The sequence below is a fragment of the Prunus avium genome, chromosome 2 (genome assembly GCF_965620075.1).
Source record: "Prunus avium chromosome 2, drPruAviu1.hap1.1, whole genome shotgun sequence".
NCBI lineage: Eukaryota > Viridiplantae > Streptophyta > Magnoliopsida > Rosales > Rosaceae > Prunus > Prunus avium.
Genome location: NC_142285.1, coordinates 42,020,143 through 42,042,317, shown reverse-complemented (window position 1 = coordinate 42,042,317; position 22,175 = coordinate 42,020,143). Strand labels below are relative to the sequence as shown.

Sequence of the window (22,175 nt, the reverse complement as noted above, 5' to 3'; positions counted from 1 at the left end):
GTTGCATTGCTTAATCTCCTTGAAAATGCCAATGGGTTTCCTCTGGTTTTCCATAAAGACCCGCTCAACTCTCCTTTGAAAACTGACGAAGGACCACCACTGATCAGTGGTGGTAGGTGTGGGAGTGATTTTCATCCCTAAAGAATATGCGTATGAAGATCCCTTCTTCCTCTTCGCTTCTCTCTCCCTGCAAAACAAGTGAAAAGACCACACCTGGGAGTGTTGGCCAAAGGCCCTCCGATGCCTAAGTTAGGTCGACTGTGTGTAGGAAAAACAATAGCTAACAAAGTGTGCGGAGATTTATCTTGGGGAGAACCGCGTAGTCGGAGCGTGTGTGGTGGCCGAAGCCTTGTGTGTGTGTGTGAGAGAGAGAGAGAGAGAGAGAGAGAGAGAGAGAGTGGTGGCTAGGGTTTGTGAGAGGTGATTTATGCAGAGTTTCAGCTGTAGGTTTAGAATTACCTCAAGCATTGTACGTGACCATTTATTTATAGGAGCTATGGAGGCTAGGGTTTCGGAAGAATAATTCCACACTTGGAAAGGAATTATTCTTCCCCAATTTGGAGAGATTGATTTAATTAGGGAATCAAATCCCCAATTATGATAAGAATCCCTAAATTAGTCAAATAATTCCCAAATTAATTGGATTAATTATTTGACCTAGGATCCGTAGATATTTGCTTCCATAGTAGGCTTGCCATGAAGCCTTTCGTCCAAAAAATTACATACAACGGGTAAGGAGCTCAACGCTTGTTTCTATGATGAAACTGGTGATGAGCAAAAGACAACCCAACAAAAACGCTATTCTTACACCATAAAGAACAAGACTTAAAAAGTGATAATAACATAATAATAATAATAAAGGATAACAGAGACAGTGTGAACAAAGACATGAATGTGTATTTGAGCCTTATGAGGTATGGGGTATTCTGGGATTAGGATGCATTTTCACAAGCTGGAATCACGAAGGGTGTGAGTTTCAAATACGCCACATCTTGGTCCAAACTTGTAACTAAAAAGAACATCTTGTATATGCTCAACGACCCAATAATGTTGGCCATTATTTGGATGCATATGTCTGGGGAATTCTTTTGGCATGTCAACAAATCTAAGAGTTCTTAGATTTCTCAGATGGTGGATGCCAGAGGGCACCTCCTTCAGTTGTGGGGAAGGCCCTATATGTAGCTCTTGGAGATCAGGCATAACCCCATTGTCAATAATCAATGAACTTAGTCCCTTCAAGTGCTTGAGTTTTAACACCCTGAGTTTCTCAAAGCCTCCCTCAAAATGCAGCTGCACACCATCATATGCCTTGTATGAGAATCCAAGCTCCTGCAAATGAGGAAGGTTTTGAAGGGGTTTCAGCGGGGAATCTCTCAACCTTGACCAAAAAATCCGTAACTTGATGAGTTGTTGAAGCTTTGGAACCCAACTTGGAAAATTCTCTAGAGGCCCCTTCAAATAGAGAAACCGAACAAATTTTGGTGGATTTAAAAGGAATTTAAGATCAAGGACTTCATCTTCACTTATTGTGCTTACTTCTAGAGATTGAAGGTGGTTCATTTTTTCAATAGAAGCACATAGAGCACGTCCATCTTCACTTTTCAAGTTTTTTAGGCCCAACCTCCGCAGCTGCCTTAAGTTTCCCAAAGCTTTGATTAGGTTGATCCCTCCATGATTTGCCTCCACATGGCATAGCTTTTGCAATGCTTGTAAGCATCCAATACCATCATGTATCTTCACTCCTCGTTCGTAATAAGTCATGCTAAAGTCTGTGCTCTTATCACAATAGCAGGCCAAAAGATGTCGCAACTTAAGAAGCTTATTGATCTTGGCAGGTATTTCGTACACTAGACACTGTTTTAGATCCAGGGTCTCTAAGTTTTGCAAATTTCCTATGGAATCTGGGAGCAACTTCACCTTTGTATTCCTCAGGCTTAAGTACTTCAAAAGATACAAATCTCCCACATATTTCGGAAGTTGATATATTGGAGCATCTGCAAAATCCAATACTTTCAGAAGTTTAAAGTTTCCACTCAATGTATTGAGAAAAGACTTGGGCCATTCTTCTTGGTTGAAAGCAAGTACCGAACGAATATGTGATTGTTCAATGCTTCTCAAGGCATCAGAGGGACTGCTGTCTATGGAGAGACGTCGAGTTACTGGTGTGAAATTTGACTCATGTTCCGATAACATGTGACAGAAACTTGACTCCATGCCCTTTCTAAGGAGGACTTCACGCACCAGATCATGAACTCGACAGCTTCTAGCTTTCCCATCAATGTAAACTCTTGACACTTGAACCAAGCTTCTGTGGATAAGCTCAGTCAGGTATTCCTCTCCAACCTCTTCTAATGTTTTTCCCTTCTTCGATTTTACGAATCCTTCAGCTATCCACAACCGAAGTAATCTTGTGCAACTAATTGAACAATCCTCAGGAAAGATGCCAAAGTACAAGACACATGACTTGAGGTAATATGGTAGATGATGATAGCTGAATGATAAGATTCTTGTGAGGCTTGTAAGATGGGGATTGCTTTCTAACTCTGAACTGAGGCTACCGTATAACTTTTTCCATTGAGATAAACTTTTATCTTTGGTTGACAGAAGACCACCTATGGAAACAATTGCCAAAGGTAATCCTTCGCACTTTCTAACAATTTCATGAGACAACTCCTCCAACTCTTGAGGACAATTTCCCTCCAGCTCAAACTGAAATGTCTTTCTACAAAATAATTCCCATGCCTTGTTTGGAGGCAGAGGTTGCAAGTGATGAACATGAACAAAACAAGACTTTTTGCAAAAGTCAGCAACATCTTTGATCCTAGTAGTGATCATTATTCTTCCAGCTTTATCATCTGGTAAAGCATGTTCCATAGCTCCCCAAAAATCTACTTTCCATACATCATCAAAAACAACCACATACCTCTTTTGCTGCAAATATTCCCTTGATTTGATAATTAAGGACTCTTGATCCATTGTGTCAATCCCCTCAGGTATATACTCCTTCGTTGACTTGCAGAACTGCCGGATCATCATCCTTAAAAGATCCTCCACATTATACGACTGTGAAACTGTAATCCAAGCATGGCAATCGAAGTGTGCTATCACCTTTTGGTTGTCATAGACTTTCTTAGCAAGAGTAGTCTTGCCAAGTCCTCCCATACCAAGCACTGATATCACTTCACGGCATTCATGTTTCGATGCTCCTTTTACCAACCAATTGATCAGCTCATCTCTGGCAGATTCAATACCCACAACCTCAGCTTCCTGAATGAAAAGGGAAGCCACTCTAGGGTCATGCCATGGAACAGTCATTTCTCTACTGCTTTGTCCTTGTTCACTGGAATTGGAGCCATATCTTTCATGTCTAGCCTTGATTTCACTAACTAATGTTTTCATAGCCTCAATTTTGGAGGCTATCTCATCCCGTGGTTTCATTTTCTTCACCAACCTAGTAATTTTATGCAGAAAACCACGATCTTGATGGTGCCGTGTGATGCAAAGCAAATATTCATCAATGGCATCTTCTATGTAATAAGCTGCCTCCCTTACTTGTCTAACCCAAGTTTTGATACTGTCATCCATCTCTCCTTCTACCGCAGCCTTCGCATCCGCATCCATGAGGAAAGACCGGATGCTCTCGAGCTCATCTCTTATGCAACCAACTTCTTTGCGTACGTCTCTAGAAAGTTTTGCTTCTGTGCTGATGAGTAGTGAAACTAGTTTCTCGATCACTAAGCATACAACTGACTCTGCCATATCTTATTGGGCAGTATCAAATCCTGCCAAAACCCAACGGCAACTGAATTTGCTCTGTAACCACACATGCACAAACTATCTGTACTATTTGTGCTCTATATAGGCTTATATGAACAGTTTACAGTGTTCTCTTTGCATATTTTTTGTTAGGTTGCAGACGACTTTCTGGCTTGCACCAGCTATCTTCAAGTCTTAACCCAATAAAATCTCATCCTTGTCTTTTGGCTTTGTTGAAATAATAGTATAATGTTCAATTTGACAATGAACATGCTTATTGAAAGTGGTGTGATAAGGCTGCGTTTTGGCTCATCCATTCCATTGACTAATTAATTCATGAGAGTTGTTGTCAACGACTAAGACCAGCCAACCATTTTCACCAACTAGGATAAGACTTAGCCTTAAGAAAGCCAACATGTTGCCTCTGGTTTTCCATGAACACCTAACCAACTCTCCTTTCAAAACTAACAAACAAACTACCACCATTTTTATGTGGTAGGCTGCCATGAACCCCTGCCAATTGAAAAATTATTCCACCCCCTTCAATAATTAAGAGTGCTGCTAAATGAACCCTAAAATTAACTGAGTACACCATACTATTAAACTATTTATTGAATTACTAATTTACCCTAATATAAAATGACCAAAAAGAATATATTAAATTGTGAAACAAATGTAATTTTAATAAGCACACTCTAATTTTAATAAGAAAATGCCACGAAATGGCAAAGCCATGAGGGAAACAGGCAGACAAACACTTATCAACCTCCATTGCTTCTTAAGCCTCCTCTTCTCTCCAATAATACCAAACCCGCTTTAAAAACCACTACCATCATCAACCACCCAGGCTCTTCTTGGGTTTAGGGCCCTTTTTTCTTCCTCTTCCTTCACCACTACCACCATTTTTTAGAAACAGAAAGCATCAAATATCCCAATAAAGACTCAAAAGATTCTTGAGTAGTTTAGACTCAGAAAACTCGAACTTCTGCAAACTTTTGCAATTGTACTAGGTTCGAAGTTAAAAAAAAGCATACTTCTTATATGTTATTTGTGTTTTAGCTGCTAAGACAGTAAGAGAAGGTTCAAAGACCAAGTATCTACGAGCTCTTATGTACCAATACTTGATACAGCGGTAGGGGAGCCTAATAATAGGAAATAGATTTTATAGAAATTTAGTGAAATACCCATTCCTAGACATAAAACTATAAATATACCCTATACCATTCAATATATATAAACACACCCAAAAAAAACCCAAAACTGACAGCTGTTACCTTTTTTAATTTAATTAGATAAATGAAATACCTTTATTACCCATTTAGTATTAAATTAGTTTATTTGAAAAATTTTGGGCGCTCTCTCTCTCATCTCTCTATGTTCGCTCTCGTCTCTCTCCAGCGATCTTGGTGCTCCGGCCACAGCCAGCCGTGAGACTGGTCAGAAAAGGACCGGCCAGGGCCGACGATCAAGTCTGGGCTAAAGCCCAGCCACATCAGCCACTCACGACGCCGCTGCGAGCTCGGAAAGGTCTGTGGATTTCGAGTTTTTCGACGTCATTTCCGGCGACTTCGGCGGTTGTCCGTCAATCGAGGTATGAAACTTCATCTACTTTTCGTGCTCTAGCTGTTTATGTATGTGGTTATGATAGATTTTGGAGTTTTGGAAATTAATCAATACACCCTAGATTGTGGTGTTTATGTATATGCAATTGTAGATCCAATTCTTCTTGATTTTATATGTTTATTTTTGTTATTGCCGATTTGGAGGCAAGCTATTGGATTTTATGATTTCGTTTTAATTTGTATTTAGATATTCGTTTGAGTTTTAAATTGTGATTTTAGTTTCTTTTTGTTTATAATTTGGATTGATTTCATATTCGGTTTGGTTGTGGATTTGTTGTTTGAGCTGTGGTTAGAAATTTGTGATATTCGATTTGGTTTTCATATTAATTGAGGTATGCTTTTTCAGTTGAATCTGAGTATATTCGTGTTTTTTCTGTTTTTCAGTGTAAAGTTCCAGTATAGGGTAGTAACACTGCTTGTTTGCTATGAAATCCTATTTCTAATGCATGTCTACCACTGTAAAGTTCCAGTATAGGGTAATAATACTGCTTGTTTGCTATGAAATCCTATTTCTAATGCATATCTACCACTGTAAAGTTCCAATATAGGGTAATAACACTGTTTTTTTGCTATGAAATCCTATTTATAATGCATATCTACCACTTTACAATCCTATTTCTAATGCATATCTACCACTGTAAAGTTCCAGTATAGGGTAATAACACTGCTTGTTTGCTATGAAATCCTATTTCTAATGCATATCTACCACTGTAAAGTTCTAGTATAGGGTAATAACACTGCTTATTTGCTATGAAATCCTATTTCTAATGCATATCTACCACTGTGAAGTTCCAGTATAGGGTAATAACACTGCTTTTTTGCTATAAAATCGTATTTGTAATGCACGTCTACCACTGTTAAGTTCCAGTCTAGGGTAATAACACTGCTTGTTTGCTATGAAATCCTATTTCTAATGCACGTCTACTAGTGTTATTACCACATACTGGAACTCTACAGTGGTAGACATGCATTACAAATAGGATTTCAGAGGAAACAAGCAGTATTAATACCCTATACTGGAACTTTACAGTGCTAGACGTGCATCAGAAATAGGATTTCAGAGGAAACAAGCAGTGTTATTACCCTATACTGGAACTTTACAGCCATTAATCAGAAATTTCAGTAAACTAGCGACTAAAATAATGATAGTAAATGTCTGAAATTTCAGTATAGGTTTGGTTTGTAAATGTCTTACCTTTGAATCGTTTTCTTGTTGAAATTATTCTCTGAAATTTTGTCTTGGTTTTGTAGGTGAGGTCAGTGTGTGGTGTTTGTTTTTGAAAGTATATCAAGCTTGGTTGTGGTTATGGAGTTTCGGTTTCGAGAGATGAAGAAGACGCTTTGATGAAGACGATGACTGAAGGGACGTTTGGCAAAGATGGTTAATTGAAGTTGCTGGAAGTTACGGTTTTGTTTTCCATTTTTTTGGATAAAAGTTACGGTTTTCTAGATGGTTAAAATGTTTGGGCTTGTTTATAAATTTGGGTTGGGTTGATTTTGGGTGTCTTTTGAGTTTTTTTCTGTTGGGCTTATAAGTGGCAGCCTTGTAATATATAGTAACTTCAATACCAATTTGTTATTTAATAAATGGGTTTTGGTTGTGTTTATAAAGTGTTTTCCATATGGGGTTTTTTTTATAATTTCAACACCCATTTTGGGTATATTAGTGAAGCTCCCTAGATTTTATCCGTTGCCAATGCAAAATTTTAGCATAATGAACTCTCACAACCGGGTGGAAGCACACAAACATTTGACTTGGCATAGCAAACTGATTTTAAATTACATTTAAAAAAATGTAATTTTAATATATTGAATTGTGATAGATTGTATTAGGGTGTACTAGGGGTATTTTTGGTAGTTAAATAAGGTGTACTTAGTTAATTTTATAATTTAATTTAAATATTAAGGTGTACTTAGATCATAGGGTGTACTCAGTTAATTTTAGGGTTCGTTTAGCAGCACTCATAATTAATTACATAATAACCATGTAGGACATTGTATATATGAATTTAGTTTAATGAAATTAAATGTTCTGTAGTAACACAAAATTACATCTCTACTATAAAAATTAGGGGTGTGCATCGATTCCAATCCAACCTATTTTGAAGGATCTGTATTCAATTCAATTAGAATTGATAACCTAATTCGATCCAATTAAGTATGTAATTCCAATTCAATTCGATTCAATTATAACTAGACCGAATCGGTTCAATCCAACATATAACATGAATTAAATAAAAATACACCAGAAAATTAGCTATCAACCAAATCTGAAATTCAATCAAATTTGAATTGAATTTTGCACATGCCTAAAAAAATGAAATGCGTAATTCCTTTCTATCATTAATTGACGAGGGTATTCTAGTAAAACTCACACACCTGCCAGGTACCAATGCAATGATAAACAAACCAAAGTTTCTGGAAGCAAAACACACTTCTTCCCCCGCAGCTTACTGCCTCCAAGTAACCAAACCACACCAACCAACGGCCAACGCCATAGTCCATGACCCAACCCGCGAACCCGATGCCGACCGGACCCAAAAGAAGCCCGCCGGCGCCACAGCAATGAGACTGATAGTGCCACTCCAAGGCGTCGTCCAAGGCAGAGGTGGCCGCAAGGAGAGTCGTCTTTTTTTTTTATATATATAAATCGTATAGCCGTGCGGCTATACTCAGTTTTTTCTGTAAATAGTATAGCCGGGCGGCTATACCTATTTTGACACGAAATGCCTAATCGCAAGGAGGGTCATTTTTTATATATATATTGTGGGAACCGAATTAAATCACCCTAAGTCAAATAATTCCTTCCATTTGGGGATTATTTGACCTAATTGGGAGTTACTCAATTTAATTGGGAGTTACCCAATTAAATTGGCAATTACCTAATTAAAATGGGAATTGATTTGATTCCTACCCTAATTAGGGATTTGATTTAAATCAAATAAATCAAATCCCTAATTAATCAAATCTCACCTAATCGGGGAGGAATAATTCCTTTCCATCTACGGAATTATTCCTCGGAAACCCTAGCCTCCGAGGCTCCTATAAATACCTAGCTACACACAAGGGTTGAGGTACGTCTAAATTCCTACTGAAACTCTGCAGAAATGATCCTTCACAAACCCTAGCCACAATATTCTTTCTCTCCCTCACACAAGGCTCCGGCCTCCACACACGGCTCCGGTCACCCGGTTTTCCTTGAAATACCCATCCTAACTTAGGCATCGGAGGGCCTTTGGCCAACACCCCCCGGGTGTGGTCCTTTTACTCCGATCTATTTTGCAGGGAGAGAAGGAAGCGAGGAAGACGAAGGAATCTTTAGGCGAATATTCCCGTGGGAGGAAATTTGCTCCCACATATATATATAGGGTTATTCGCAGCAATGGTCCCTCAACTATACTCGAAGTTGCATTTTGGTCACTCAATTAGGTATTGTGTTGCACCATTAGTCCCTACCGTTAGAGAGACTTGACGGTAGGACTAACGGTGCAACAAAACACCTAATTGAGTTACATTTGCAACTAATATTTGAGTTGAGTGACCAAAGTGTAACTTGGGGTATAGTTGAGGGACCATTGCTGCGAATAATCCATATATATATATCCGCCCGGCAATACTGGGTTTTTTCTGACTTTTTAAAAATAGTATAGCCGCACGGCTATATTGATTTTGACACGTGGGCGCCTAATCGCTAGGAGGGTCATCTTTTTTTTATATTATATATATATAAATAGTATAGCCGATCGGCTATACTAGTTTTTTCTGATTTTAATAAAAATAGTATAGCCGAACGGCTATACGTATGTTGACCCGTTCGCAAGGATGTCATTTTTTTTTTTTATATATAGGGTTATTCGCAGCAATGGTCCCTCAACTATACCCCAAGTTACACTTTAGTCACTCAACTCAAATATTAGTTGCAGAGGTTACTCAATTATGTGATTTGTTGCACCGTTAGTCCTACCGTTACGATACGATACGTCGATACGGCAAATTTCTAAAAAGTAGGATATGAGTACCGATACGGCGATTAAAATAATATAAATATAAAAATTATAAATATGTAAACATATATATATATATATATATATATATGTAAAATTAGACCTTGTTTGGTATCCTACTCAAAAAAGTAAATTAAAAAACTATGATTCTTTTTTAAAACATGAGTTTTCGAATAGTGATTTTAAGATCTAAAAACTTGTTTGGTATTGAACTCCAAACTATTTTTAAGATCTAAAAAAATTGAAATTAAAATCATAAAATCATAAACCCTAGATTCCCAAATTGAAATTAACAAAAGAAAAGGAGAGAGGGAGGAGAGAGAGAGACTAGGGTTTTTGCCAATCAACCATGCAGGACATTGTATATATGAATATAGTTTAATGAAATTAAATGTTCTGTAGTAACACAAAATTACATCTCTACTATAAAAATTAGGGGTGTGCATCGATTCCAATCCAACCTATTTTGAAGGATCTGCATTCAATTCAATTAGAATTGATAACCTAATTCGATCCAATTAAGTACGTAGATTCAATTCAATCCGATTCAATTATAACTAGATCAAATCGGTTCAATCCCAACATATACCATGAATTAAATAAAAATACACCAACTAAAGGATCAATTTCATATTGTACTTAATGTCCATCTAAGATTTATGTACAAAACTTTTGCAACATAGCTAACAACAATTCAAAGCAAAAATACCAAAAGTTGATGGTTATGAACTTATGATCAATGTATGTACAGTTCAACAACATCAAACCATCTAACCCAATTAATTTGAATTTCTGAAATTAGCTATCAACCTAATCTGAAATTCAATCGAATATGAATTGAATTTTGCTATCAGCCTAAAAAAATGAAATGTCTAATTCCTTTCTAATATCATTAATTAATTGACGAGGGTATTCTAGTAAAACTCACACACCTGCCAGGTGCCAATGCAATGATAAACAAACCAAAGTTTCTGGAAGCAAAACACACTTCTTCCTTCGCTGCTTACTCCCTCCAAGTAACCAAACCACACCAACCAACGGCCAACGCCGTAGCCCATGACCCAACCCCGCGAACCCGACGCCTACCCGACCCAAAAGAAGCCCGCCGGAGCCACCGCAATGAGACTGATAGTTCCACTCCAAGGCGTCGTCCAAGGCAGAGGTGGCCTTATCCTCGGCTCTCTTATCCCCTGTGCTCTCTTCTACTTCCTCCAGCTCTACCTAAAACGACACCGTCCCTCCAAACCCCCATCCAACCCTCCTTCCCCGTCCCACTCCTCCTCGAACCTCGCCGAGCTCCAGAGAACCTTGTCGCGGTCCAACTTGTCCACCCGTGGATCCATGGGCCGAGTACAGGTATCCTCCCGGGCGAGTTGGATTGCGAAGCCAAACGACTCCCCGTATTATATCGGGTTGGATAGGGTTTTGGAGGACCCGTACGATAGGGTGGACAATCCGAATGGGGTTATTCAGCTCGGGTTGTCCGAGAACAGGGTGAGAGTTTTGTTTGCTTGTGTGTTCTTGGTTGTTATACTAATTTATGCTTTCAGAATGGAGTTTTATATAAATTTTGTTTCTTTTTTGTTTTTGTTTTCTGTATGTGTGTGTGGTTGTAGCTGTGTTTGGATTTGATTGAGAAATGGATTACGGAGAATTTGACGCAATCAATTTTCGGAGACGACGGTGGTGATTTGAGCATAAGTGGGATTGCGGCGTACCAGCCGTTCGATGGAATGACTGAGCTGAAAGTGGTATGGCTTTTTCTAATCTCTATAACATTTTTGGATGATTTAGTCAAATTTTATGATAAACCATAATACGCTATAATCTCTCTTTTGATTTAAGTTCAGTTGGTTAATTTACAATCTGTGTTGCAATTGTAATTGTGCCTTGTATTTCTGAAGAATTGCAGTGTTTCTAATGTTTGTTTTTCTTTTTTGTTTTGTTTCGACTTTGCAGGCTATGGCAAGTTTCATGTCTCAGGTTATGCGAAAATCAGTGTCATTTGACCCGTCACAAATAGTGTTAACATCTGGTGCAACCCCTGCAGTTGAGATATTAAGCTTCTGCTTAGCAGACCATGGAAATGCATTTCTCGTTCCTACACCTTATTATCCTGGGTAATATTTGTCATTCTCATGTTGAAACTTTATATTGCTAGAACTACTTGTTCTAATTAATGGAGAAAATTCAATTTTATTGTCATAATCATGTTAACAAATCTTCTGTGGTAGTTAATTAGAAAAACAATCTGCAGTTTTCACAGGGATATAAGATGGCGAGCAGGAGTGGAGCTGATTCCCGTTCACTGTCGCAGCACTGACAACTTCGCTTTAAATATAACTGTTCTTGAACAAGCATACAATCAGGCTAGAAAACGAGGAGTAAAAGTGCAGGGAGTTCTCATTTCTAACCCTTCAAATCCCGTTGGTAATTTACTTTCACGGGAAACACTGTGCAGTCTTTTAGACTTTGCCCAAGAGAAGAACATCCATATCATTTCTGATGAAATATTTGCTGGGTCTATGTATGGAAGTGAGGAGTTTGTAAGCATGGCAGAAATTATTGACACTGAAGATTTTGACAAGAACAGGGTTCACATAATATATGGGCTATCAAAAGACCTATCTATTCCAGGGTTTAGGATTGGGGTTTTATATTCTTATAATGAGAGTGTTTTGACTGCTGCTAAAAGGTTAACAAGATTTTCTCCCATTTCTTCTCTGACCCAGCGGCTTATTATTTCGATGCTCTCAGATGCAAGATTCATTCAGGAATACCTAGAGATCAACAAAAGGAGGATACAAAATATATATGAATTATTTGTGGCTGGTTTGCAACAATTAGGAATCAAGTGTGCAAAGAGCAGTGCTGGCTTATACTGTTGGGCTGATATGAGTGGATTAATTCGCTCTTATGGTGAGAAAGGGGAACTCGAGTTATGGGATAAGCTGTTGAACATTGCCAAGATCAATGTGACTCCTGGGTCAGCCTGCCACTGCATAGAACCAGGATGGTTCAGATGTTGTTTTACTACTTTGACTCCAGAGGATGTTCCTGTAGTTATAGACCGAATCCGAAAAGTTACTGAAACAATTAAGTCGTCCAGTTAGCTGAAATACTACAAAATTTTGTGGCATTATAGCTTTTTGGGTGCGTACGGTGTTGCTCTATAAGAAGAAGCTGTTATAGCACTCGAGAAGAGGGGTATGCTGTGGATAATCACAGAATAGATATTGAAGTTAAACATACATCCCAGCGTAGCTCTCTTGAGGTATTTGCATAATATGATATTTGGTACATTTTGGACGTATAGTTGTTGAGTAATCTATATGCTCAAACCCAAAGTGAAAACTAAAATCGTCTGGAGGACAGACTAGATGGAGAGGACTGAATGCAAGTTGAGTTTCAACTTTAAGCAACAATTTTTCTTCAGACCAGTTTAAGTGTTGGCAAGTTCTTCCTCTTGCTGTACAATGCTTCTATCATCTTGATGCCAGTTCCAAAGATGCAGCATCCAAAAGCTCTATTCTCCACGAGTTCCTGTCATTCATGCATTCAGGCAAGAGTAGCAGTTGTTTACGAAATCTTTGTTTATGAAATCTTTGTTCATATATATAATTATTCCCTTTCCTGTTTTCAATCTATATCAAACTAATGTTTGGTAGAATCATTTGTTCTGTAGTAGCTTGGTAACCGAAATATTTTGGGAAACAAAGTGAAAGTAGGAGCAAGAATGGAGATTTACCTTTGATAGATTGTGTTTTCTCATTTGAACAGCTTTCCTCCTGTAACTACCCTTACGACTCATCATTATCAGCTCTCCGAGTGTTTTTGGCCTCCATACAATGGCACTGCCATTACTTTCACGATCAAAATATGCTCTCTTTGGTTCTGGTGGAGTTAGAGAGCTGTTGCCTGATTGGCCAATTTTTTCAAGAAATCCGGAATTGGCAGGAATCAATGGAAAGAGGCATTCCAAAAACGAAGCCCCCACCAGGCTTGAAACTCCAGTTTCATAGCTGCTTGTACTGCTGCCTGCTTCTGAGGCCGGTGAGGAAGGTGTCTCAGGCCAAGCACTCTTATCTTCTGTTGGTGTGCTTTTGTCTGCTGGAACAGCAGTGGAAATTGCCATTGATGGAACAAGACAGTTTGCTAGGAGAGCAGGAGCTGAGATAAATGAATCATCTGTTTCGAAATCGAATGCTTCAAGCTCCAAATTAAACATACTTGGTGCTCCATCTTCTCCATCACCATAATCTTCGTTCTCACCATCATAATCATACTGGTGAGAGCTAATTGGAGGTGATGGAGAAGTGATAAGCTTCAGTGATAGGGAGGAGGGAGATGCTGATTCCAATGTTGGTTCTGAGAAAGATGGTAGTGGCGTTCCTGGCTTTTCTTCCCATTTGAATGGAACAGAGGCAACAAGCTTGACGACGGGGGGTGCCGGAAATGAACTATTTGAAGAAACCACTGGTGGTTTCCAGTCTTTTTTAGGTATTCCCGGCCTTTCTTCCCATAGAAATGGAACTGCCGGCAGTTCCCTTGGATGCTTCTTGTTGGAGTTTGCCGCCATCAATTCCTTGTCTACCATTTCGCCGTTGCATCATGTCTTTATATTGATGTTTGATGGATACATTGGTGGGTTAGAAACTTGCAACTAACATTTTCATTCTAACTGTACCATCTTCTAATAGATTAGGCGCACCTGCTCCCTTCCCTCCCTCTCCATTTTCATGTCCTCGTGGATTAGTTCAGTAACTCCGGTCATCTCACGTCATTAATTATTTCAGACAAACAAACTTGTTCTAATTAATTGGATGGGATGATTGAAAAAACTTAAAATCTGATTTTAGCACTAGTAAAAAATTAATTAGTATTTAATACTAAAAACATATTGGGCCTGACGTTAATGGGCTTTTAGGTAATAATTTTTTTATATACTAAAATACTCACTTAATACCCAATAAATTATCCTCATACGCATGAAAACGAAGAATCTATAATATCTATATACATAAAGCAAAAGGCAAAGAATAGTGAAATATTCAAAATACTAGAAAATGCTCTTAGTTAATGCAAATATTAAGAATTGAAATTATTAATTAAATGAGGATAATATGGTAAATTCACACATCTTTATATTTTAAAAAAAAAATTTAAAAAAGAAAATTCAGATAATGGATCCTATTTTTATGGAACACAACTACCTATTATCTTTTTTTAATTCGAAAATAAATTAAATTTTTTTTATAAAATCCTTTTACAAGGGCGGAAGTGCGTGCGAAGAGGTTATGTGGGGCCTTGCATTATGAATTTCACTATATATTCTATTATAAGCAAGATGCCATTAGCTTATTACAAGCGAGCACCAGTAGTTAAAGGCCAATAAATTTAATATATATATATATATATATATATATATATATATATATATATATATATATATATATATATATATACAATAATTTAAGTGCTGGGGGATCAAAGAAGACTTTATCTTTTATATTCCTCACATTTGAATTTGTGTGTTTGGTTTTTAGTTGTATATTGTCTGAAGGTCCGGCCGAAAGGCAAAGATAAAGTCTTTGACTCACATAGCACATGCATATTGTTGTCCATTAGATTTAGATGATTTACATGATTCAAATTAATTGTTGTTGCTGGGCCCCAATGCCAATATATATCTAAGATTAAAAAGGCTAGATTATTCTGTAACCGAAGATTACAAAGGCTAGATTATTAATTCATGAGTTTAAGTGGAGGGTTTATATAATAAACTATGTAGTCCAATCCCAAGTGTCCCATTAGCATTCATTTGAATAAATTTGATTTCAATTCAAGTAGAAAAACATAGTCTTGGCCAATAATGATGATAAAATAGTGTTACAAGATTCCCTGTGTGCTAACTAATTAAAAGAGAAAAAACCCAATCAACTCAATATCTAAAACCATTTCGAGATTTGGAGTATTTGCATATTTGCTTCCCATTTAAGTTTTTGGATTCGAGTCCTAGTATTTGTGTTGTGTGTGTGAGTTTAGTATATTATCGCTCTTCTCAATAGAAAAGGTTTTCAAAATTAGTAGAAAGTATGTTTTCCCATTATAATATATCATGCATGAACTATAATCAGAATATATATAACTCAAAAGTCCCTGCTTCAGTTTCGGACAAATTTCTTCGAGAAACAAATCATTTACATGTATCTATTTATTTCACATGTACAAACGAGGGTTGGATACAAAACAAACCCCGAAGATCTAAAACTCTCAGCTCAATTCAAAATCAACCATGATGAAAACTTTCAGAAACCAAAATTGAAATCCAAAATAGAAACTACACGTAAAACCCCAAAAAGAAAAAAGAGTATGCTGGTGTACTTTCTGCTTAATAATTTGCTAGCTAGCTAGAACTCTGCGAATTGAGCAACCCATTAATGGAATTGTTGCATTCAAACAGGGCCTTAGCGGTCATCTCCCTCTCAAACCTGCAAATATAATTCAATCCCACGAGCAGCTCAGTTATGGCAGCTTCAGTCTTGTCCTTGTTTGCAAAAAACAGAGTTTGAAGAAGCATGACGTTTGTTTTAGGCACCAAGTTTTGTTGCTCAAAGCTCCTCTCACTTTGCCACTTTATCATATTATGTGCCAATGGGGACAACCACCCCAAGATTCTCCCCAGAGCCTCCCTCCACTCTCCGGCCAGCACCGGATCACTCGCCGAAAACCCAACTCCTCTCAATCGAGCCCTCAACGACGATCGGATACTACTCGGTAGCATCGAATATAAATCGTCCCTCGCATCCACACCAACCATTTGTGGAAACTTGATCATCTTCTCCATCACTATGATCAAGTTGGCGTAGTGAAGCGCCAAAGCCGCCGCGCCTAAAGTACTTGGTGGAGGCTTTAGGAGCTTCGAGTTGGACTCGAAAAACGCAATATTTTCCAAATCTTTGAGATTATCAATGACATTCTCTTGATGATGATGAGATTTTGCGGGCTTCAATGGCCCGGACACGAAACGACACGTCGTCTGATCGGATGGGTAGACGGTTGCGGAAGCTGAAAGACTGCGAGGCAAAGACGACGGCGGGCATTGTCCTATGCCAAAAACAAGCTTTGTCCTCGCAAGAACAGTGAAAATGGACCTCGCAAGAACCCAAGTGACCGTATCGAAGCTTCGGCTCCACAAAGATCTGTCCTTTAAATACTTCACCTCTTGCCTCTGCCACACGATCTTCTGCTGGAGATCGACGATCTTCTGCTCTTTGCTGCTCATCGAAGACGACGATTGATTGGTCTCGCACTCATTGTATTTCCATGCTTTGCTCAGCCCGCTTTCGAGCACAGAAAGCTCGTCCATCTCTCTGTACAGAGTGGACGTCACGGTGACGTACCTCTCGAGTTTCTTGACGTTTTTAGTATCCATTTCCTTAAACCCGATTACCCAATTGTACGGATCGCGACCCGAGTCGGCGAAGTCGAGGAAGAGGCGGTGGAAGGCTCGAAGGTTGGGGTCCTGGCATTTGGTGCTTAGGCTGGAGATGGCGGTGGCGAGGAGGCGGAGATTCTCGACGAGCTCGGCGCAGGCGAGAGAGAGGAGGAAAGCGTCGTCGTTTGAGACAATTTTGCGAACACCTTCGAGGGAGATGGAGTCGTTGTGGAGGCGGATCATGTTCTTGTCGGAGAGGGCCTGCCAGAGGTGGATGAGCTTGGACATGAGGCCGGCGATCTCGAAGGCCAAAACGCCGACGTTTGATTTGCGTATGGGTTTGTTTGGGTGCGGGTGGGTTGAGGTCCGCACAGCGTCGAAGCTGTGGGATATGGCTGTCTTTACCTTGAGTAGCAAAGTCTCAAGTGCCATGTGAATTAAACAAAATGTTCAAATTCAAAGAAGAAGAGGAAGAAGGTATAATTGAAACGTGGGAGTTGCAGAGAGAGAGAGAGAGAGAGAGAGAGGACAAGGATAATGGGAATAATGGGAATAATGGAGGGAGGTGGAAGATGAAGAAGAAGAAGAAGAAGTGCAGCTCAGCAGCTAAGCTTTGTAAATGTAAATTAAGCTCGTGGGGGTGTTGTGGGCGTTACATATAGCTCTAATAATAAAATTATGAAAATATGAAAAATAAATAAATAACCAAAATAAAATGGCATGCCCAAATGCACTGAGAACGCGTGGTTCATTTCGTAGCTAAAGCATTGGGTTGTCTTTTCCGGTTGAAGCCTCAGACGCGCGTTTTTATGAATTAAATTCAGCCTTTTGTTTGTTTTTTGGTAATATAATTATTTATTTATTTTTGCGATGGCAGTCGGTAAGAGAAAATGTTTATGGGGGTGTTTGGATGCGGAAAATACTTTTTTCTTAGATGCTGTTTGTTTTTGTAAAATGGAGGAGGGCCATGCCATTATTGGTTTTTTCCTTTTGATTGTTGCGAGGATTAGAATAGAAACTTTCTCACGAATTGATTTGTGTTGGCGTGTATTATTAATTGATCCAGCAACTTTTAACTCAAGGACGAAAGAAAGATACGTGTCCAATGTTAAAGTTCCAATTTAACAAGGAAAAGAAACAGTTTTAAAAAGGTAATCAGCATCTCCCAAACTCCATGTTGATCCAAAATTAATAATTTATGTTTTAGTTACTAATTACCATAATTTCAAATTAATAAGATGGAAAAAATGGGCCCGGTCTTAGCTGATTGAATGAAGCACGAAACATTGCTCTAACAAGGGAGAAAGAATACGACGATAATATGATCACACGTGGTATATCTTGTACACATAACATTTGCACTCAGAAAACATAGCTTAAAATAGGATACTTTGTTTTTTAGGTGTGATTAGATTGTAGCTAGCTAATAGTAGTGATATTTCTAAGTGCACCCTTTAACCCTAAAAAAGGTTATTGTAGTTAGAATTCAGCGAAGGGCAAGCGAAAGCAGGCCTTTAATTTATGAGTCGACCAAGGGTCAGGGTTGACTTGGAAGAGAGGCACTTGTGGTGGAGGAGATGCTAGCTGCACCATCTGTCTAAGCTTATAAGTTATGGGCAGCAAAAAGATAATGCAATTTTTGGGAGTACAGCAAATGGAGAATATTACGAATTAAAAAAGGGAAAAAAGAAAAAAGAAGGCACACTAAGGTTACTCATTCATATCACATGGTTAGCGCGCGGCAAGAGTGGTGTTCTTGGCTTGTTGGGTTGGTGGAGTTGGGGGTTACTATAAAAAATTCAAAGAATTGGGGAGAGAGAGAGAGAGAGGGTTTTGCAATATTACATGATGTTCAAAGGTTGTTTCTTTTTTACTTTGGCTTAGCTTTTGCCTACCAATGGAACGGCAGAGACGATTTCCTTTTGTTTACTTGTCGGAAAATGAACAGCCAAAACCATCACCCCTTCCTACGTCTCCATGTCTTGAATAAAGTGCCTGCCTCTCTCTCTCTCTAAACACATACTTACAACAAGTGCATGTTGTTCTATTATAATCTCCATCCTGTCACAGATCCAAAAGGGGCATTGCCAACTGCCAAGTTGTGTGCTATTTCATTCTGCAATTTTTTTTCTTCTTTTTTTCTCATAGGGTATTGGGTAGAAGGGTTGACAATATCCATACATATAAATTTCATAGTTTATATATAGAATGGAATGGTGAAGAGCTTTCCATTGTTATTGTATGCACTGCGGGGGTTTTAAGATGATATGAAATTGAGGGAACCATATATATATATGCACCATTTGTTAAAGGCAAACACCTTTTTTCTTGTCTTTTTGTCTGTTTCGTTGCTAAAATCCAGAGGCAACGGGATTTGCAGTGATGAATAAGATCAGAAAAACTCAGCAATACGCACTGCTTGTTTTGTTTTGATGGAAAGCTAGCTTTTCAAGAATTGTTGGAAAAGGAAGCCCCCCAAAGTACTAGCTCCCAGCCCAGCATATTCTTGGTCATGCATGGCAGGACCAACACTTGGCAACATGTGATTGGCTAATTTGTTGAAAACTAGATCCAGTCAACAAGCAGATTAATTAAACAGCTCCATCGTAACCCCAAATCTGATAGTGTTCTTATAAGTTAAAATGATTACAATTAATTGGTCAAACAAGCAAGCAGTGATCCAAGTTGCAAATATCCAAGATTGTGATTGATCAGATATAATTAATATAAATACAATAGATTAAGAAGAAGAAGGTTTTTGACATGCAGCAGATGTCGTTTTGTTATGAATTCAATGAACCAATCTGCAAAACTCAAAGAAGATCTTAGATTCTATCTATCTGCTGCCGACTAAGCTGAAAAAGATGGGAACACGCAAATACGTACAATCTATAGTAACATGCATGCACTTGCTGCTGGCTAGTCAAATGCGTCGAGGAAGTTTGTTTGAAATTAATGTTCCATGATCGACTTTATTTCTAACATAATTGAAATTAAAGTAACAAACAACATATATATGTAAATTTGAAGTCTTTAATCCGAAACAGGCAGCACTACATCTGCATGGGAGACAACTTAATATTGAAATCTGTATAATATAATGCAAGATGACTAACAGTAGTTTAGGGTTGCAGGGGTCCAATTAGTTTCATTATGCTAGCTATAGCCTATAGCAAGTACACCAGTTATTACATATATATATGTGTGTGTGTGTGTGAGAGAGAGAGAGAGAGAGAGAGAGAGAGAGAGAGAGAGAGAGAGAGAGAGAGAGAGAGAGAGAGAGAGAATATTAAAATATTTGATGATAATCAAGTGTATTGCATCATGCGGAGTTTTAATCTGATTTCCAAGGCCCCCAAAGGGGAGTGTGGCTAGAGCTAGCATGCTGGCTATGCTTTGCACGCTGCCACGCAAACCACCCAAACATCATTCAAGAAAGAAATCATGATCATCATGGATATATGGTCAGAGCAGCTTATAAGTCTAAGTGGGTGCATTTTAATTAATTTACATATAATGGGTTTTGGTGCCATCATCCATCTAATTCTAAGTGGTGGGTGATGTTATATACCACCAAAGGCTAACATACATAGTTTCTTCCACTTGCCAAGTATAAAGGGGTTGGAAATTTTGGATAATATGTGTCCTTTCAGTTGAAGGGCGCATGATGGAAGCATCTAAGCCACACTTGTCTGAGTGAGTCAAAGTGTGATATAATTTCTAAATTACTATGATTGGTTTGACTTATATTACACGCATGCATATATATATATATATATATATATATATATATATATATATATGTGTATGTATGTGATTGGATTTGAATGAATATTTAGTGCAAGTCTCATTCTATCTAAAATTCGATAGGAATAATGACATGAAATCCATTTTTACTTAATTGGGTAATTTCGGACAAGGGTTTTTTTGACTCGCAAAAAGTTAGAGAGTTGAGGGTTAGATTTCTTCAGCTCCAAACGACATTATACTGTGGTTTAGCCCCAAAACGAGGGATGGAAAGGTGAGATATGCTAATGAACCAAACGACAATGTAAAACCATTGTTTCATTTTCCTCTCAATCACTGCCATGGCCCGTGCTGTTTTGAATGTTCCCCGTGGTTCCAGAAACAACACCCCTCCGTTGCTGTTTTGTTCACCGTCATCAATGGGGGGGGGACCTGTCGTTTTGACAGTGAAGGAGAGTAAAAGAGACCAGGCCAAAATAATTAAAAAGGTAAAGATAAAAGGGGAAATCAAAAGCTAATTTGGGTTTTGTCTTTGTGGCAAGAAGCAGTGAATGAGGATAGGGTGGCCAAGTTTTGATTTGGGAAGAGACCAAGAGTAGCGCACCATGGCTTTTGGACTTTGGAATTGGACCCCATGTGCATGTAGAGAGCAGAAATTCAAAGTCCTCTTTGAAAAAGAAAGAACGAAAGCCAAAATCTCACCTCACCTCTCACCTTTGGTCATTGTCAAAGCACACAAACACAAGACGTACACAACTTATAATGTTGAGAGAGAGAGAGAGAGAGAGAGAGAGAGAGAGAGAGAGAGAGAGAGAGAGAGCTCAATTGATGATATTCATATTTGATAGGGACCTCAAAACATTAGTCATTAGTGTGCATTGGTAAGATTCCACCTCTAGAAAATTTAAGTGACAAAAGATTGAAGAAATTGAATTAAAAAATTAAGTTTAAACATACAGAAAGAGATAAGAAAAGTGGTGGATGTATTGCGCATGAGAGGGGACACTCTATGGCCTCTCTCATTCATCGCAGTCGAAGGGCTTGTGTTGTGCTTTAGCTTGACATTCTTTGCAGCCAATGGTCCCATGCATGCATAAACACCACATGCACTTTAGACTTTAGAAACCTCCGTCCCTCCCTCACACTTAATTAGATGCTCTTCTTTCTTCTTCTTCTTCTCTCTCTCTCTCTCTCTCTCTCTTTTGTTTTCATTCATTCCCTTTGCCCAAAGAGATGGATAGAATTATGTGCACGTGAGTCATCATTCTAAATTTCTATTGTACATGAATGAATGCATCATGGAGAGGGAGGGAGAGAGAGAGTGCGTGTGTGTTGTTGGACACCCCACTTCATTATTTTGGTCATTTTGTGTCTCCATTTGGCATTGTGTCAAAGTAAAAAAGTAAAAATCATTAACTCGTATTTGCCTTTTTCTTTACCTCGTGCAATTACCCTTTTCATATTCCTTCATTAGCCCTACTCTTTTCTTTTCCTTTGTAGGGGAAGGAGGTTTGTTTTTAACCAAGCAGTCACGAATTCTTTAGTTTGTAAATTGTAATTAGCATTCCTGCATGGAGTACTTTAGCTTGAATTTGGAAAAGTATTATT

General features: G+C 38.4%; 4 protein-coding genes across 5 annotated transcripts; 1 reads left to right on the top strand and 3 right to left on the bottom strand.

The window, feature by feature from the left end:
• Positions 1-672: 672 nt before the first annotated feature.
• Positions 673-4,014, bottom strand: LOC110770514 (disease resistance protein RPM1-like). Its single transcript, XM_021974662.2, has one exon. It carries the CDS (start codon positions 3,757-3,759, stop codon positions 946-948), a length of 2,814 nt encoding a protein of 937 aa, XP_021830354.2. The 5' UTR covers positions 3,760-4,014; the 3' UTR covers positions 673-945.
• Positions 4,015-10,356: 6,342 nt separating this feature from the next.
• Positions 10,357-14,110, top strand: ACS12 (1-amino-cyclopropane-1-carboxylate synthase 12). 2 transcript variants are annotated; one of them, XR_015833994.1, is made up of 5 exons: positions 10,357-10,876; positions 10,999-11,133; positions 11,342-11,502; positions 11,640-12,944; positions 13,163-14,110. XR_015833994.1 is itself a non-coding variant. In XM_021974665.2 (4 exons), exons 1-4 carry the CDS (start codon positions 10,439-10,441, stop codon positions 12,493-12,495), a joined length of 1,590 nt encoding a protein of 529 aa, XP_021830357.1. In that variant the 5' UTR covers positions 10,357-10,438; the 3' UTR covers positions 12,496-14,110. The 2 variants fall into 2 exon arrangements, 1 of the variants encoding a protein (XP_021830357.1); XM_021974665.2 differs by having other exon boundaries at positions 11,640-14,110.
• LOC110748013 (hydroxyproline-rich glycoprotein family protein) lies at positions 12,815-13,965 on the bottom strand. Its single transcript, XM_021948056.2, has 2 exons — positions 13,131-13,965; positions 12,815-12,925 (listed from the first exon to the last, which is right to left on the bottom strand). Exons 1-2 carry the CDS (start codon positions 13,959-13,961, stop codon positions 12,815-12,817), a joined length of 942 nt encoding a protein of 313 aa, XP_021803748.2. The 5' UTR covers positions 13,962-13,965.
• Positions 14,111-15,525: 1,415 nt separating the features above from the next.
• Positions 15,526-17,460, bottom strand: LOC110764776 (protein PSK SIMULATOR 3). Its single transcript, XM_021967798.2, has one exon. The coding sequence runs from the start codon at positions 17,250-17,252 to the stop codon at positions 15,789-15,791; it is 1,464 nt and encodes a 487-aa protein (XP_021823490.2). The 5' UTR covers positions 17,253-17,460; the 3' UTR covers positions 15,526-15,788.
• Between the last annotated feature and the right edge of the window lie 4,715 nt (positions 17,461-22,175).